The 17,875-nt window shown below is 39.0% G+C and overlaps 1 protein-coding gene across 1 annotated transcript in view; it reads right to left on the reverse strand.

Moving 5' to 3' along the window:
• Positions 1-2,724: 2,724 nt before the first annotated feature.
• The window catches only part of LOC124545381 (lysocardiolipin acyltransferase 1-like), a 311,775-nt gene continuing 296,624 nt past the window's right edge, over positions 2,725-17,875 (reverse strand). Inside the window, exon 7 of the mRNA XM_047124291.1 lies at positions 2,725-3,544. Coding sequence (XP_046980247.1) covers positions 3,007-3,544 — 538 coding nt within the window. The 3' untranslated portion in view covers positions 2,725-3,006. The remainder of the gene's footprint in view (positions 3,545-17,875) is intronic.

Below are 17,875 nucleotides of genomic sequence, written 5' to 3' on the forward strand. Positions count from 1 at the left end.
CAGCCTGTGGATGGTTTTTAAGGCAGTTTTCCATCAACCTCGCCGAATGCAGGCTCGTTCCACTTTATTCCGCCTCAGTTACACTGTGTCAGCAATTGCTGAGCAAACAGTTTCCATGTATGTGTACACCATAATTACTCTATCAAGCAAAAGGTTTGGTGTGGGGCAGTGGTGGGTTGGGTGGACTGCTGTAGCCTGTTGTGGGGTTGTGAACAACAGAGGGCTATGGCAGGACAAAGCCTCCCTGTCATTTCTAGGTCCCTGGTTTCATATATACATACATACTTCATATTTTATGGGTCATGTATGTGGAAAAAATTTAAAAACTGTGTGACCATTTGGGCAGACCTAGAAAAGATGCATTTGTATTTGAAATATGTGTGTCTTTTTCATACATTACAATAGTACGAATGAAAGATCTAGTATTATCAACAATAATGTGACAGAGTTGCTGCTTGAGTAATATCTGCATGCTGTTAGGGTCCTGATTTATTTGAAAAATTCACTACAGATGCAGAGAAATGACTAAGTAATAAAGGTTGTCAACACTGCCTGATTCAAACAGAATGCACGTTTTATGTGGGGACCATTTGAAAACAGGATTGGGGTGACATTCCCCATTGCTTTGCAAGTAGTTCATAGCATACAATTTTAACAGCTGTGTTGCAGTGTGATATATATCACCAAATTTCGCCACTGAGCAGCACTTTTGAAGCCTTTGTAATTGATCAGCACCTTTGTAATGCATGGGTTTTAACTGTTTCCAACAACTGGATCTGCGAGGATATTAACAGGATCTCTGTACAGCTTCACAGAAATGTGGAAATTTCATCCACAAGCATCCAACATTGTACGTGTCTCATTGCTTGCTATAGCACATCCTACTTGAGGCAGTGAACTTCCATATGCACAGAATGCTATTTATTCAACAACATTGTGAAAGTAATTTTTCTTATGTAGACTTATTTTTAAAACAAAAAAAGATGAAAATCATTGCTGCTGGGAATGTACCATTTATGATGAGCTACAATGCATATTTTCATTTGGAAGGTTGTACAGGTTCACAATACTGTCAGTTGTGGGCAATGAAGGATCCATGAGAATTAGTGATCTCTCCATAGCCTTTTGGTTACAGTGTGGTGCAGTGCTTCAGTTTTGAGAACTACTGTTGCTTTTCATTTTTTAATTTTTTTTTAATTTTATGCATCTATTTCTAATTTATTGTTTGAAGAGCTAGGGTACTACAGCTGTTGAGCATTAAATGTCAAAATATAAAGCACATTTTTGAACACGTACATTCAGAGATTACTGGACAACATGAGATAAATATGCTGTCAACAAAATGTAGCCATAATCCTCAATACAAATATTCACTTCATGTTGTTTGGCACATGTTCCTACAACATGTAATATCATGCTTCAATGCTGTTCCTAAGACTCCACACTACATGAATCTACCGATCTGCAGTTTCCCTTCATGGGTCTACATTAAATCTAAAACTGAGATTCGCCAAACTCATATGATCTTAAAATTTCATTTCCTGAAGACATTACAGCTGCTTCAGAAGAAATATAAGCAATGCAATCCAGAACATTGAGGAAATGGTCTGGAAATGTATACGAGAAGGACAGTATCTTCTCAGTATAACCTATGAAGTAACAAAGATACAGAACAGTCGATTGATACTTGTCAGTAGATGGACTTACAACATTACTGATACACACTTATAATAGTACGAAAAACTATCATAGCTTGTGGAATCATTAGTTCCTTTTTTGGATTGGACAAAGGGATATGTTGGGGGAGTTTAGAAAGGAGTGGTAGGTCACCTCGATGCCAGACAAACTCTGCTTGTCCCATCAACAGGTGCACCCTTCGTCCTTTACACAATCTCCACAATTGAGTAAGTAAATGTGCATCTCTGAAACTTCACACGAAGCCACTTAAGGCACTGTTGTTTTTAAAGATCATGGTTTGCCACCTAAGAACCATGATAAGCTTACAGCCATTAAGGTTCCAAGTTTATTTTTTATTTTTTATTGATAGATGTTTTTCCGTCACCGCACTCAGTGTCTAACTTCCTTAATGCTCACAACAGCCGAGTCTCTCTCTCTCTCTCTCTCTCTCTCTCTCTCTCTCTCTCTCTCTCTCTCTCTCCTCTCATCCTGCACTTGATTCCTAACCCTTCCCAGCCTATTCCTCTCCCTCACTGAGGAACAAACTGATACTTCTAAAAGTTAAGATAGTTTCTTTTATTTTTAATTTGTGTCTATTGGCGGTACTGAAATCCTCACCTATTGTGGCTAAGTACTGTCCAGTCATTCTGCTTCCCTGTAACTTTATAATTTCCACAAGTAACTTTCGCTTTTGCCACAATATAATCTTATGTAACTAAATTTGTTATAAACTATTTTGCTGCAAAGTCTATAAGGTTATAATATGATACCTGCTTAAAAAACATACTTCTTTTCTACAACAATCAGAAAGCTACTGAAGGGTAGTCAGTGATAAAATATTATTGCTGCAACATATGAATTTTTGTCGTACATCAGTTTGAGTTTACATCCACAGAAAACTCATATGAGTACGGTATACACTAAGAATATTGTGTCATTTCAGCATGAGCATTTCAGAATCTATGAACCTATTTGTTAGTGTCATAAAACTCTTTTAAAAGTAATTACTGAAATGACTCATAGATGTCTTTGAGTTTTTATCACCAGAAAATATTGTTCTTATTGCTGCCATAAGAAAAAAATTCCATGTCAATTAGCAAAAAGAATTTTTTTCTTTTGTTTTTGTATTTCATGTCCAGCACCGGCAGTATGTTTCTCTGACAAATTTGCACCCTTTTTGTCAAGAAATAAAGAGACGAATGAAATTTTGTTGCCCTCAAAGTGCATCTTTAAAAAGAAACAGTAAACATAGCTGTTTAAAATGCTGTAAGACACTTTTTCAGAGACAGGGAGTGTGCCAGTAGTTTTATTCTCTATGAGATGGTAATATCAGTTCTGTTTACACACCTCTGTTTTTCCATTCTTCATACGATGCTGAATAGACTGTCCCAAGATGCGTCGCTTAAAATGAAAGAAACGGATCTCGAGTATGTGTGCACCCTCAGAGAATGTCGATATCGTGAAGAACAGGAGAACATTCCACAAGGCCCACCATCGAACTATTGATGAGAATGCGAGAGCTGCCACCAGCAGCAGTGACAGCAGCGTCCAGAAGGCGAGTGCGAGGTACAGAGCGTTGCTGTGAAGGACCGGCCCTTTCAAATTACTGTGCTCTGGTGCAGCTGGAGTACATGACAGGGATTTCGAGGGAGAACTGTCGAGCGGCTCGAGGCCAGAATAGTCAGGAGATGGCAAAACCGGTGTCGTACCGGAACCTGGCGGTGATGTGCCCACAGGGGTGGTAGCCTGGGAGAAGCTGCCGCCTCTCGTGTGGAAGTCTCGCAGGAGGTTCTCTTTGTTCTGCCACACCCTGGACAGCCACTGCCGCAACTCAGGATCACCCGTCGGCAGGTCGGAGACGGGGTACCTGTCACACAAAAGCATTCCATTATCATTATTACATTATTATTACTGGTGTTCTTTTCCTTGCATAAATGTCATATATTACTTGTATATTCAGTATGTATATATATATATAAAATCTGTCTGTCTGTGTGTGTGTGTGTGTGTGTGTGTGTGTGTGTGTGTGTGTGTGTGTGTACAAATGCTTTCAGAAAATAATTCCTCACACACAAATTAGTATTTGATGTTAACAAGTCAAACCTTTTCAGAAACCTTGTTATTGCCGTTGCCAGTAAGCATTTTATAACCCCTCAAGCTCAGCCATCATCAGTTACTTAGTTGCCCAAATAGCAAAAGTCTTCTGCTACCTTTTTTGTGTCATTTCCTAATCTACAATAATTTCCTAAGCAACACCTGATATGAGTCAACTATATTCCACTACCCTTATTTTACTTGTGTTAAAAGTCCAAGTTGCAACCTCTTTTCCACACACTGTCCACTGTATTCAACTGCGCTTTTAAGTCTTTACCGTCAATGAAAGTTACAATACCATTGAAAAACCTCAAAAGTTTTTATTTCTTCTTCCTGGCATTTAATATCCTTACCAAATTTCATCTCAGTCTCTTTTACTGCTTGCTCAATGTACATATGTACTATCATAAGCCTTCTCTAATCTACAAGTACTACACTGAAGAGCCAAAGAAACTGGTACACCTGCCTAATATCGGGTAGGGCCCCTGTGAGCTCACAGAAGTGCCACAACATGACGTGGAATAGACTCAGATAATGTCTGAAATAGTGCTGAAGGGAACTGACACTACGAATCCTGCAGGGCTGTCCATAAATCCGTAGAAGTACGAGGGGGTGGAGATCTCATCTGAACAGTACATTGCAGCGCATCCCTGATATGCTCAATAGTTTTCATAACTGGGGAGTTTGGTAGCCAGCAGAAGTGTTTAAACTCAGAAGAGTACTCCTGGAACCACTCTGTAGCGATTCTGGGGGTGTGGGGTGTTACATTGTCCTGCTGGAATTGCCCAAGTCCGTCAGAATGCACAATGGACATGAATGGATGAGGGTGATGAGACAGGATGATTATGTATGTGTCACCTGCCAGAATCATATCTACACATACCCCACACCATTACAGTCTTCACCAGCTTGAACAGTCCGCTATTGACATGCAGGGTCCATGGATTCATGAGGTTGTCTCCATATCCATACAAGTCTATCTGCTTGATACAATTTTAAATGGGAATCGTCCAACCAGGCAACAGTCCAATATCGGCGTTGATGGGCTGATGTGAGGTGTAAAGCTTTGTGTCATGCAGTCATCAAGGGTACATGAGTCGGCCTTCAGTTCTGAAAGCCCATATTGATCATGTTTCGTTGAATGGTTTGCATGCTGACACTTGCTGATGACCCAGCATTGATTGAAATCTGCAGCAATTTGCAGAGGGGTTGCACTTCTGTCGCATTGAACAATTCTCTTCAGTTGTCATTGGTCCCATTCTTGCAGAATCTTTTTCTGGCCACAGCAATGTTGGAGATTTGATGTTTTGCAGGATCCCGATATTCACGATATACTTGTGAAATCCCCACTTCATCACTACTTCAGAGATGCTGTGTCCCATCGCTTGTGCACCAACTATGACACCACGTTCGAACTCACTTAAATCTTGATAACCTGTCATTGTAGCAGTAGTAACTGATATAGAAACTGTGCCAGACACTTATCTTATATATTCTTTGCCGACTGCAGTGCCATGTTCTGCCTGTTACATATCTCTGTATTTGAATACACATGCCTCTACCAATTTCTTTGACACTTCAGTGTGTAAACATATGTTTGCTTTCCTTCAACCTATCTTCTAAGAAGACCGAGCAAAGTGGCACAGTGGTTAGCACACTGCACTTGCATTCAGGACGACGAGAGTTCGAACCTACATCCAGCCACCCAGATTTAGGGTTTCTGTTGATTTTCCTTAATCTCTCCAGGCAAAGCTGGAATGGTTCCTTTGAAAGGGCATGGCTGATTTCCTTTCTTATCCTAAACACAATCCAAGCTTGTGCTCTGTCTCTAATGAGCTCAATGTCAATATGATGTTAAACCCAATCTTCGTTCCTTCTTTCTTTTTATCATCTAAGGTATGTGATAGAGTCAGTATTGCCTTTGTGACTGTACATTTCTCCAGAAGCCAAACTGAGCTTCCTCAGGATAAGGGAATTTCATCTCTCAAAGCTACCTATTGATCTTCTCTTGTACTCCTTTCACCTGTTTCAGTCAGCAATTGCTTAATGCTCATACTGAAACTTTGGACAACCTCTGGTTCTTTCAATTTATCCAGGTCTTGTCTCCTTAATTTCCTATCTTTCTGGAATTTCTTCAGTTTTAATTTACAGTTCATAACCAGAGTCCACATCTGCCCTTGCAAACGTTTAGCGATTTGAAATCTTATTTCTAAATTTCTCCCTTACCATTATATAATTAATCTGAAATCTAATAGTGTCTTCAGGTTTCTTCCATCTATCTAAACTTCTTTCATGAGTCTTAAATCAAATGTTAGCAATGATTAAATTATACTCCATGCAAAATTTTACCCTGTGACTTCTCCTTTCACTCATTTCATCCAGTCCATGTTCTGCTACTATTTTTCCTTCCCATCTTTTTCCTACTGTCGAATTTCAGTCCACTATCATAATTAAATTTCCTGCTCCCTTACATATTTCAATAATTGTTTTTATCTCATAATACATTAATACATTCTCTCCATCTCTTCATCATCTGTGGAGGCAATCTCTCTCTCTCTCTCTCTCTCTCTCTCTCTCTCTCTCTCTCTCTCTCTCTCTCACACACACACACACACACACACTCACTCACACACTCATAACTTCTTGTTCATATATTTTACAGAAGTATACAAAAGTGATTGCCTTTGGCTGTTAACATGTAACTTGACCTGGCGATACTCCCGAAAGCTTCACTTCACGATGGGACTTACAGAACACAATATGTCAATGAGTGAGTGTGTATATACGAGGAAGAAATTATATCTGAAAATATGTATGATGTTAGTCTCTTTAAACTAAGAACATTTGCCCCAATTTTATGAGATATTTGTGCTATACTGCTTTGATTATGGATGGACAGTTTATGGCTGCAGTAGGCCATCTTAAGATGGGGATTTGGTTGGTGACATGAGGAGACGGGACAAGTCTGACCCCCAGCCTCTGTACTGAGCCCAGGGAAACACTGCTTTCATTTGATGGCAAGTCCTAATAATGCATCATGTATGCAGCCTACTCTCCATCCCACAACCACCTGGCACACTGTACCATTGCTTGCCCTCCAATGGGGTGACTGTTCAGAAATAGGCTGTGCACAATGAAGCCATTCAGTATTCGATTGCGGCAGGACTTAGTAGCTCTCTATACAGACCGTATTTACATGTTCCACTGAGATTGGAGTAATCTACCACCTTGGTTAATACGGAGACCCAGAACTAGTTTAGATTTATCAGGGTCAAAAAGAATTTCACTCCAGGCTGTGTTTTTATATCAGTAGTTTACAGAATTTTATCTGAGCACTGTGACTGTGTAGCCATTTACACTGGTGGGTGTAAGCAGGGTAATTCCATTGGCAGTGTTTGTTATTTCCAGACTGCGCTCTCAAGATTCACTTACCTGGTACATTCACAGTGTATGACGCTGAATTATATATGATCTTGAGTGCAATAGAGGAGATGCATTGTCTTCAGGCTACCAAATTGTTCATCTGAACTGACACCTGAAGTGCACTTCAGGCTATCATTCACATGTATCCAATGGAAAAGTATCTTCAGCTGATCCATTTCACCCTTTTCCCTTTACAGGAGCAGGGCAAGGAGGTGTCATTCTGCTGGGTACCAGGACATGTGGGCATTGAGGGTAATGGAGCAGCAGATGACACAGCTAAGTATACCTACTTGGAAAATATGATTTCTGAATGTGATGTCCTGTATCATGGAGACAAAGGATTATGTGTCTGTGGGAGGACAAGTGTTTATGGTTAAGGAACAAGACTGCAGCCAGTGAAACCAATGACTTGGCTGTGGTGTTTCTCCTTCTGGCCACTGCAGCAGGAGGAAATACTCGTAACATGCCTCCGAATAGGGCACTGTCCTCTGAGCACACATTCCTCGTCTGGTAGAAGGATCCACCAGCATGCAGTGCTTGTCCTGTATTACATTTTAACAGGATGTGTTTAATACCAAGCATAAGGGATGTAACCACCTTACCAGCTGACCTGCCATCTATTTTAGGATGTGACGAATCGAATGTGCCCCATGTTTTAAGATTGTGTGTGATGTCTGCTCTTCTCAGTGGGATCTTAGGTAGCAGATTTTAACATATTTCCAGGGTGGTCGCTAGTTGCTCAACCAGGCACAGCCCCTCTTACACTACTTTAATGTCGTGTAGCTACAGTTGGTGTATTTTAATCACAAATTGTGCTGAGGCACACATCTCTTGGTGTTGTGTGTAGGAATGTGAATGCGAGTGAAAGACAGTGTTCCATGGTGACTGAGGATTACATTTTATATTTTACCATTTGTTACATACTTTTCACAAAACAAGATCACATTCCATAAAAACACGGGAGAACTGCTGTAAGTCAGTAACATCTTGCCACAATATTTCGGCACAAAGTCTTTTGGCCATCTGCAGGTGAGTGCAGATGTGGATACAGTTGTCTTAAAATTGGACAAAGGAAATTCTACAGTTTTTATGACAAAGGATGATTACGTCAAGTTTACAATGGCTAGGCACACAGTTCCAAAGTGACCATCTTAAAAATGCAATTCTTCTTTTCCATTTTTGAGCCTTGGGTGCATAAATCGTATTGGAACCTTATAATGAGACTGTACCTATGTAATTCTATAGTACTGTACATGGTGACACAGCCACAATCAATTGTGCATCACTATGCATCACCTACTCCTGGTATATTTCATAGTTTTGGCAATGTATATTTTTCCAAATAAAGATTACTGATTACATTCAATGTTTGGAGACCTATATTTTTATATCACTTTATTTACTATATTTTATTCTGAAAATCTCTAAAAATGATCTAAGTAAATGTAATTATATAGTGATATGGTTATAATAGAGGGAAACATTCCACGTAGGAAAAATATATCTAAAAACAAAGATGATGTGACTTACCAAATGAAAGTGCTGGCAGGTCGACAGACACGAATGGACACAGGCAGACAGTGTTTGTTGGTAATGAGGATCACCCTGTGGCTAAACATGCCTTGGTGCACGGCCAGCACATCTTGGCACAGTGTTACACCGTTCGGGTTATCTGGATACTTCCCGCCAACACCAACCTATCCGAACTCCGGAGATGGGAACTTGCTCTTCAATATATCCTCTCTTCCCGTTACCCACCAGGCCTCAATCTCCGCTAATTTCAAGTTGCCGCCACTCATACCTCACCTGTCATTCAACATCATCTTTGCCTCTGCACTTCCGCCTCGACTGACATCTCTGCCCAAACTCTTTGTCTTTAAATATGTCTGCTTGTGTCTGTATATGTGTGGATGGAGATATGTGTGTGTGTGCGTGTGAGTGTATACCCGTCCTTTTTTCCCCCTAAGGTAAGTCTTTCCGCTCCCGGGATTGGAATGACTCCTTACCCTCTCCCTTAAAACCCACTTCCTTTCGTCTTTCCCTCTCCTTCCCTCTTTCCAGATGAGGCAACAGTTTGTTGCAAAAGCTTGAATTGTGTGTGTATGTTTGTGTTTGTTTGTGTGTCTGTCGACCTGCCAGCACTTTCATTTGGCAAGTCACATCATCTTTGTTTTTAGATATAATTATATAGTGATGTATTTATTCTAGATAAATATTATCTGTGATTAAGAATCGATCTGAATCATACTCTGTGAACTTCCAATATAAATGTATCTTTGGATTATGTTTACCCTGCGGTGAGTAGCAGTGGTAGTAGTTGGTTGTGAGATGTGAGGGAGGTGTAGCAAAGCAAGATGGACCCATTCCTATTTTGTTTGGTTATTTCTTCATCTTTCATTTCACCCTCTTTGGGGTACAGTAGATCAATAATTTTTTGTTGTGTTGTTCTTTTCTCAGTGCCCAGTATTTCTTTATTCTTTCTGATCTTCTTTTGCTCTCTTTTTCCAAGATCATGTTTTTGGGTTTTTGTAACAATATTATGAGAAGGAAAGTTGCTACTCGCCATATAGCAGAGATGCTGAGTCACAGAGAGGTTCAACAAAAAGATTTTCACACTAACATCTTTTTGTTGTGCCTACCTGCGACGCAGTATCTCTGCTACATGGTGAGTAGCAACTTTCGTTCTCATAATACTGTTACATTCTAGCCTGGATTTTACATTGTCTGATTTTTGGGTTTTTGTGCAGATTTGTCTTGGAGCCTTAGATTTTCATCTTTATTTATTAATTTAGCTGTTCGATTGATTAGTGATTTTTCTGAAATCTTTAGTTCTACTAGGTTTCTCTCAGTTTCTTTAGACCCGTTGGGTTTTGTTTCATGGTTATGGATAAAGCTGAAGGTCTGTTTGGTTAATCTGTTAGATTTCATTTTCTGAGACGATGTCCATAAAAATCCCTTTTTTGCATTGTATCTAAAGTTTTTCAATTGTCTTGGAGAGAGTTTCATTTTTGATTATACTATCTTATCATCATGGAATTTTGGTCCTATTATTTTCGCTAAAATTTTTCTTTCCTTTATCTCAAGTTTCTCCATGTGGCCTTTGAAGTTCATGTGAAGTATTTCTGCTGCATGCAATGCTTCTGGCTTAACAACTGTCTTGTAATGTGTAATTGTGGATCCTACGAAGGGGATTTTTTGTTGTGTGTATCTTTTGTTAGCTGGAAGGCCAGTTCAAGTTTATTTTTCTGGATTATATTGCTTTGTTGTCCTCAGCAATCCAGTCCATTCCCCAAGATATTTAAATTCTTTCACTACTTCAACCTTTTGTTCTTGGACTTCTGAGGTGTTTATGCGAGTTCTTGATGTTTGTTATGAATTTAGTTATTTTGAAGGAGTTTGAAGACCTATTTTAGCTGTTTGTTTCTTTAATTCAAAGATTTATTCCTATGTTTCTTTCACTGTGTTGGCGAACAGTGCCATATCATCTGCAAAGGCAGTGCAGTTTACTTTAAGGTTCTCCTTTTTGCAACCCAATCTTATACCACTCTTTATATTTGTGTTCCATTGTCTGGCTACTTTCTCAAGTGCACAACTGAACAGCAATGGTGAGAGCCCATCCCCCTGTCACAACCCCATTTTTATTTTGAAGCTTCTGATGGTTCACACATGAATTTAACTTTTCAAAAATGTATCTGTAAGGATTGCTTTTATGATATTTATTGTTTTCTTATCCAAACCCATTTCCTCCAGGACTGCTAATAGAGGTTGTCTGTCAATTGGATCACATGCTTTTTTGAAATGAATGAAGGAGATTTCACATGTCTTTGCCCTTGATTTTTTGTACGTTATAATGTTTTTAAGGTTTAGTATTTTTCCCTTGCATGACCTAACCATTCAAAAACCTCCCTGGTATTCTCCAATTCACCTAATTACGGCTCTGCCCTGTTCAAAAGGACTTGAGAAAGAATATTGTATGTTATATCCAGCAGCGATATTCCTCTATAATTGTTAGGGTCTATCTTTAAGACTTTCTTGTGGGTAGGGTGAATCAGAGCTGTTCTCCATTCTGTGGAGATCTCTTCTTCTTTCCAGATTTGATTGAAAACGCATTGAAGGAATGTAATTGCTTTTTTTGTCAGCTTTTTTTCTGTATTTTGGCCAATATTTGTTTTTTTATGGATTTTCAGTTCTGAAATTACTTTTTGTAGTTCTTCAGTCACTGGCTGTTCTGAATCCGGTTTCTCCCTGTTATTTAGGATGGATTGAAATTTTTCAAGGATGGATTCACAATTCAGGAGGTTCTCAAAATAGCCTGCTAGTTTCTTACAATTTTCCATGTTATTGAGCGATGGTCAGCATCTCCACCATATGGTGAGTAACAACTTTCCTTCTCATAATACTGTTACATTCCATCCTGGATTTTCCATCGATTGATCAATGGTGTGGTGTTGTGAATAAGAAGAGGGACAGTGAAATAGGACAATTAACAATGGTTACTGATTAATTTTAATATAAAAGTGCCACACATACTGTTAATCAGAGTGAGACTTGTAGGTTAGTTAGGCCATACTATACAGTGACAATGTAGTATAATTAGAAGGTGCAGTATGTGCATACCTGATAGAGATTTTAAAGAAATTATAATTTAAACTGAAATACATCATTTTGAGAACTCAAATAATCTTAGTTATCAATGAATATCCTGAATGAAGGAATTATGTTGCAATTTTGTCACAAAGAAAAAGATTAACATATTGTTGTTAAACACTTACAAGAGATGGGAAACCTGTCGGTGAGACCAAATCCCATTTATTTTTTAAGACAACGAGCTACAACAACAGCAACTATGGCATCAAATTGAAAGATGAGTACTGTTTTCACTATTGATGTTCAACAACAAACAGTGTTAGCAAAAAGTGTATTAGGTTCCTTTTCCTGCAGTTAACCTTAAACAATCCTCTGTCTGGAAATTATTGACAGAGCTGTTCATGAATTTTATTTTGTGAGTTATTTAACAAAATTTCAATTATAGGCCTGACTTAGGGTTTCAATACAATCTTTTTTAACTTCTTAGCAAGTTATCATCAGACACTTTGTTTAAAAACAAAGGAAAATGAGGAAAGTAAAATACTAGGGAACTAAATTACAAAATCAAACCAGTTTTTACACATAGTTACATGTATTTGAATACTTTACATAGTAACTCATCAAAGTACAGCTGAACAAGCCAGGAGATATTAACATATGTGCACTCTGATTCATGGAACTTAAGGCGACAGCCAGCTGCATAATACAAGGATTCCAAAAAAAAAAACTCTTCTGATTTCACAAGGTAATATCTTCCATGTGCATGAAGATAGAAATCTTGGATAGCTATTACCTCACACACTGAACTGAAAAGTTTACCGGGGTGCCAGTTGTACGATGCCATTTCGTCTGGTTGCGGGTAGAATCTCCCTGAGGCTGCGAGCTTACTTACTCATTTCTATGTTAATTACCCAGTGTCCAATGAGTTGAGATGCTGGTAACACAGCAAAACAAACTGTTTTGTGTTCTGTGTTCCGAGAGGTGAAATTCAGTTACAAATATGCAGCATGATTTTTGTTAAAATTATAGCACTGTATCTTTTACAGCATAAGCAGCAAATGTGTCTCGTACTCCACCGTTGGCCTCTAAGGTCACCCAGTTTCACTGAATGTGATTTTTCCTTTATTCTTCATTGTGGGAGTTTGTGAAACACTTCCTCTATATGTCTCCACTACTAAACATTTGGGCATACAGTGACACTGTGAAACACTCCTGATTACAAATATGTCAACTGTTATTAACAGAAACAGCAGCCTAACTTTAATGTTGATGTGGCTGAAGCCTAACTGATAAATGCTGATAGAATTTAGCTGCTTCAGCAGTCTTTTCTAATCAGGCTGTGGTGGCTCAATAATGTTCATACGAGGGTTGACTAAAAGTAATGCCTCCATCTTGGTAACTCTTCAACAGTTGGCAGCACTGGTATGTGGCAGGTACTGGCTTGTTTTGTAGCCTCTTCTCCTGTACAGCTCCAGTTGGTGGGAAGCCGATTTAAGCAACGTGCAGTCATTGAATTCTTGACAGCAGAAGGTGTCACCCCAAAGGAGGTTGATCAGAGAATGAAAGCAGTTTATGGTGAATGTGTTGATGTGAGCACTGTGCGTCATTGGGTGATTAACTATAAAGATGTTGAGGTGTGAAAATCAGACCTGCATGACAAACAGAGTTGGACATCCTGTGACTGCAACCACCGAGTTCCACAAGCACAACGTTGACAGATTAATTCAGGATGATCGCCGTATCACTTGGAGAGAAACTGCAAGCACCATCAGCATTTCACAAGAACATGTGGGTCACATTATTGCTTTGCTTGGATATCGGAAGATCTGTGCATGATGGGTAACCCAGGTACTGACTCCTGAAATGAAAGTGCACAGACTTGAAATTTGCCAGGAACTCCTCTCGCATTGTGAGAATGAAGGTGATGCCTTTCTTCATTCAATTGTGACAGGAGACGAAACACAGGTAAACCATTATGGCCCAGAGACAAAACATCAGTCTATGGAATATTGACACAAAGACTCGCCTCAGAAAAAGAAATTCAAGACGCAGCCCGCAGCCCTCAGCTGGAAAAATCATGGCCACAGTGTTCTGGGATGCAGATGGTGTTATCCATGTTGATTTCCTTGATAGTGGAACAACAACAATTCCAGAGTGTTACATCACAATGCTGTGAACTCTGAAACGATGGCTAACAAGGGTCCGAAAGGAAAAGGGAAATGTTTTCCTGCAGAATGACAATGCCAAAACACATACTTCACGTGCCACCACAGCAGAACTTCAGAGACTGAATCTTACCACCATATGGCATCCTCCATACAGTCCAGATTTAGCACAGTCTGATTTCCTTCTGTTCCCGATAATGAAAGGCAATCTGCGGGGACATCATTATGCTTGTGATGAAGATGTTGAGAGAACTGTAAGATTGTGGTTGCAGAAAAAGAGTGTTGACTTCTTGCATGACGGCTTCAGAAAAGTTGTTCATCATTGGCAGAAATGTATCCAATGGGCTGGTGATTATGTGGAATAGTGAATATTGTTAATTAAAGATCACATTCTAAGGATTATTTCTGTGATTTATTAAAATGTTCCCATCTGACACAACTGATGAAGGTGGAGGCATTACTTCTCATTCAACCCTCATACAATGATAAAAGGGTTTTGCAGTTATCAACACCAAGATGTTTTACACTGTTTGATTTATATATTCCATTTAGATACTGTATGAGGCAGACACTACTTTTATCTCACACTTTTAATTATGGTTAATCTCATCACAGATCAGAAATCTTGGTTTTACATGACACACTGTAACAATGGTGAACACAGACAATCCTCACTGCAATCCAAAATGTGGCTAGCACAGTTGACACAAACACAGATATAAAGCACACTGTAAATCTTTATAAAACACTTGTCAGAAATATCGTTTGTAACGAATCAGTAATTTTTTGCTGAGGATCAACTATGGCAGTGCGGATTCACTCAGCCAGTATGACATGACATGTAGTCCACGGCTTCGCCTGGACTTGGACACCAAACTCAAACTTCCATGAGACTCCACTCACTCAGTGCTGGTGGTGCTTTACAGTCAATTTTGCTACCATCGACCTCTCTGAGGCAAAATGTGCTTATCATTGGCTAAGAGATCGTAGACCCCTTACAACTGCCTGATGACAGCAGTGAATGCAATAACTCCAGAAGTACTTCTAAAAGTAAAGGATGAGTTTGACTACCATCCAGATGTTTGTCGTGTGTCTGATGGAGGACACACAAAATGACAAAATGTTTGTGAATTCCATAAATTATCTGGGAGTACGCATTAGGAGTGATATAAAATGGAATGATCATATAAAGTTGATTGTCGGTAAAGCAGATGCCAGACTGAGATTCATTGGAAGAATCCTAAGGAAATGCAATCCGAAAACAAACTGTAATTGTAAAAACTACCTTGTGGTTGTATGTGCATGCACATAGAAGGTATACTCTTACTGAATCAGATGGTTCTTTTGCAAGTAGAAAAATTATAGTCATTAAAATTGATCCCAGGTGAGGTTCACACTTCTCAAAGTATATACTTACAAAACATCTGGTGTCAGTAAGCTAGACATTAACAAGAAGGCACCCTACAGGCATCAGTGAGTGACAAACAGGTCACCAGCAGTTCCAGGAGCACATTATACAGTGTGTGTGAAACAACTATTACACTGATGTAGTATTAGACAACTGCAATCCAGAAGAAATAGGAAAAAGAGTGACATAATAACTGACCTATGCTTTTAAACAAGGGCTTTGTTATGAAAATTGAAGACTTGTTTGTTTAATTATTCCTGTATCTAAATGACATCATTAAGTAATGCAATGACAGGTATCTGTGCATTCAACTTTGTATTTTTTTAGAATTTGAACCAAGAGCTGTTTTATTAGTATCTAGATTGTAATGTAGTCTAAAGAGGACCTGTTTCTTTGGTCTATGTGAAATTTCAGACAGACACCACATTGTATCTCACACTGAATCCTGTGTTTCTGTTGATTGCCACTATGGAAGGCCACTCTCATTTTAATGTTAAGGAAAGAATGAGGAGTCTGTACAGATTCTGTCCTGCATCAGTCAGTTCAACAAACTGGTTCATTTGAGTTTTCCTTCTATCATTTAAACCTCTTGTCAACCTCTTAATTAATTCTGGCTGCCATTCCATGGCGTTCTTTGCATTATCACCATTAATAATTGTTATAAAATATCAAGCTTCAGATGGTACTTAGACGGTGAGTCTGTGTATCATGGACCACTGATTTGCCCAAATTATTATGATGGATCCACAGACGACTGATTAATGATAGCATCTGAACAGATTGGCTTATTTTAGACACCAAAGCAGTATTTATTACCTTCTTTGAGTATGATACAGTAAGATCTAAGGAATTAACACTTATTGTCTTCTATTTCTAATGCCAATTCAATTTTATGGGTAAATGCATTCAACTTCTCAGTAGTCGCCATTGATCTGTATATGGTAGCATCTGACTGTATCATAGACATACAGTAAAACCTCATTTTTATGTTCCCGCATTTTATGTTTTCCTGCTTTTTACATTCATTCAGTCCTATTCTCTCAATACAATGCTTTCCTATCATCAGCAATTCCACATTACAACATTTCCCGAATTTTAAGTTTTCTATGACACTATCATGATTCTTAACATTGATTTTCATAGACTTCTGCAAAAAGTGCATTGCATTCCTGTTCAAAGTCAACCTTGGAACAAAGTATAAAATGTAGAGTATATACAAAGTTATTGATCACGTAGCATAGCAAAAGTAAGCAATATTTTCATTGTTGGTGTTGGGTTGTGACTGCTTGTATTGTGCGTTTGCAATGTTTGGAACAGTGGGAAAGCACGCAAAATCACAGTCCTGATGATAATCATTATCTCATGATAGCAACCTTCCTTCTGCTCATTGTGTGTTATTACACAGCTTTGATTTAATTTCAGTCATTTGTACAAATAATCACTGCTTTTTAAGATGGCCATCTCTATAATGGGCTTCCACAAATCTTTATTACTTTCATCTACATCTACATCTACATCCATACTCCGCAAGCCACCTGACAGTGTGTGGCGGAGGGTACCTTGAGTACCTCTATCGGTTCTCCCTTCTATTCCCGTCTCTTACTGTTCATGGAAAGAAGGATTGTCGGTATGCCTCTCTGTGGGCTCTAATCTCTCTGATTTTATTCTCATACTGCTTGACTCCTCGGTGAAGGTATGTTCTCGAAACTTCAACAAAAGCCCATACCGAGCTACTGAGCATCTCTCCTGCAGAGTCTTCCACTGGAGTTTATCTATCATCTCCATAACGTTTTCGCAATTACTAAATGATCCTGTAACGAAGCGCGCTGCTCTCCATTGGATCTTCTCTATCTCTTCTATAAACCCTATCTGGTACGGATCCCACACTGCTGAGCAGTATTCAAGCAGTGGGCGAACAAGCGTACTGTAACCTACTTCCTTTGTTTTCGGATTGCATTTCCTTAGGATTCTTCCAATGAATCTCAGTCTGGCATCTGCTTTACCGACGATCAACTTTATATGATCATTCCATTTTATATCACTCCTAATGCGTACTCCCAGATAATTTATGGAATTAACTGCTTCCAGTTGCTGACCTGCAATATTTTAGCTAAATGATATGGGATCTTTCTTTCTATGTATTTGCAGCACATTACACTTGTCTACATTGAGATTCAATTGCCATTCCCTGTACCATGCGTCAATTCGCTGCAGATCCTCCTGCATTTCAGTACAATTTTCCATTGTTACAACCTCTCGATATACCACAGCATCATCCGCAAAAAAGCCTCAGTGAACTTCTGATATCATCCACAAGGTCATTTATGTATATTGTGAATAGCAATGGTCCTATGACACTCCCCTGCAGCACACCTGAAATCACTCTTACTTTGGAAGACTTCTCTCCATTGAGAATGACATGCTGTGTTCTGTTATCTAGGAACTCTTCAATCCAATCACACAATTGGTCTGATAGTCCATATGTTCTTACTTTGTTCATTAAATTACTGTGGGGAACTGT

The sequence above is a fragment of the Schistocerca americana genome, chromosome 8 (genome assembly GCF_021461395.2).
Source record: "Schistocerca americana isolate TAMUIC-IGC-003095 chromosome 8, iqSchAmer2.1, whole genome shotgun sequence".
Lineage (NCBI taxonomy): Eukaryota > Metazoa > Arthropoda > Insecta > Orthoptera > Acrididae > Schistocerca > Schistocerca americana.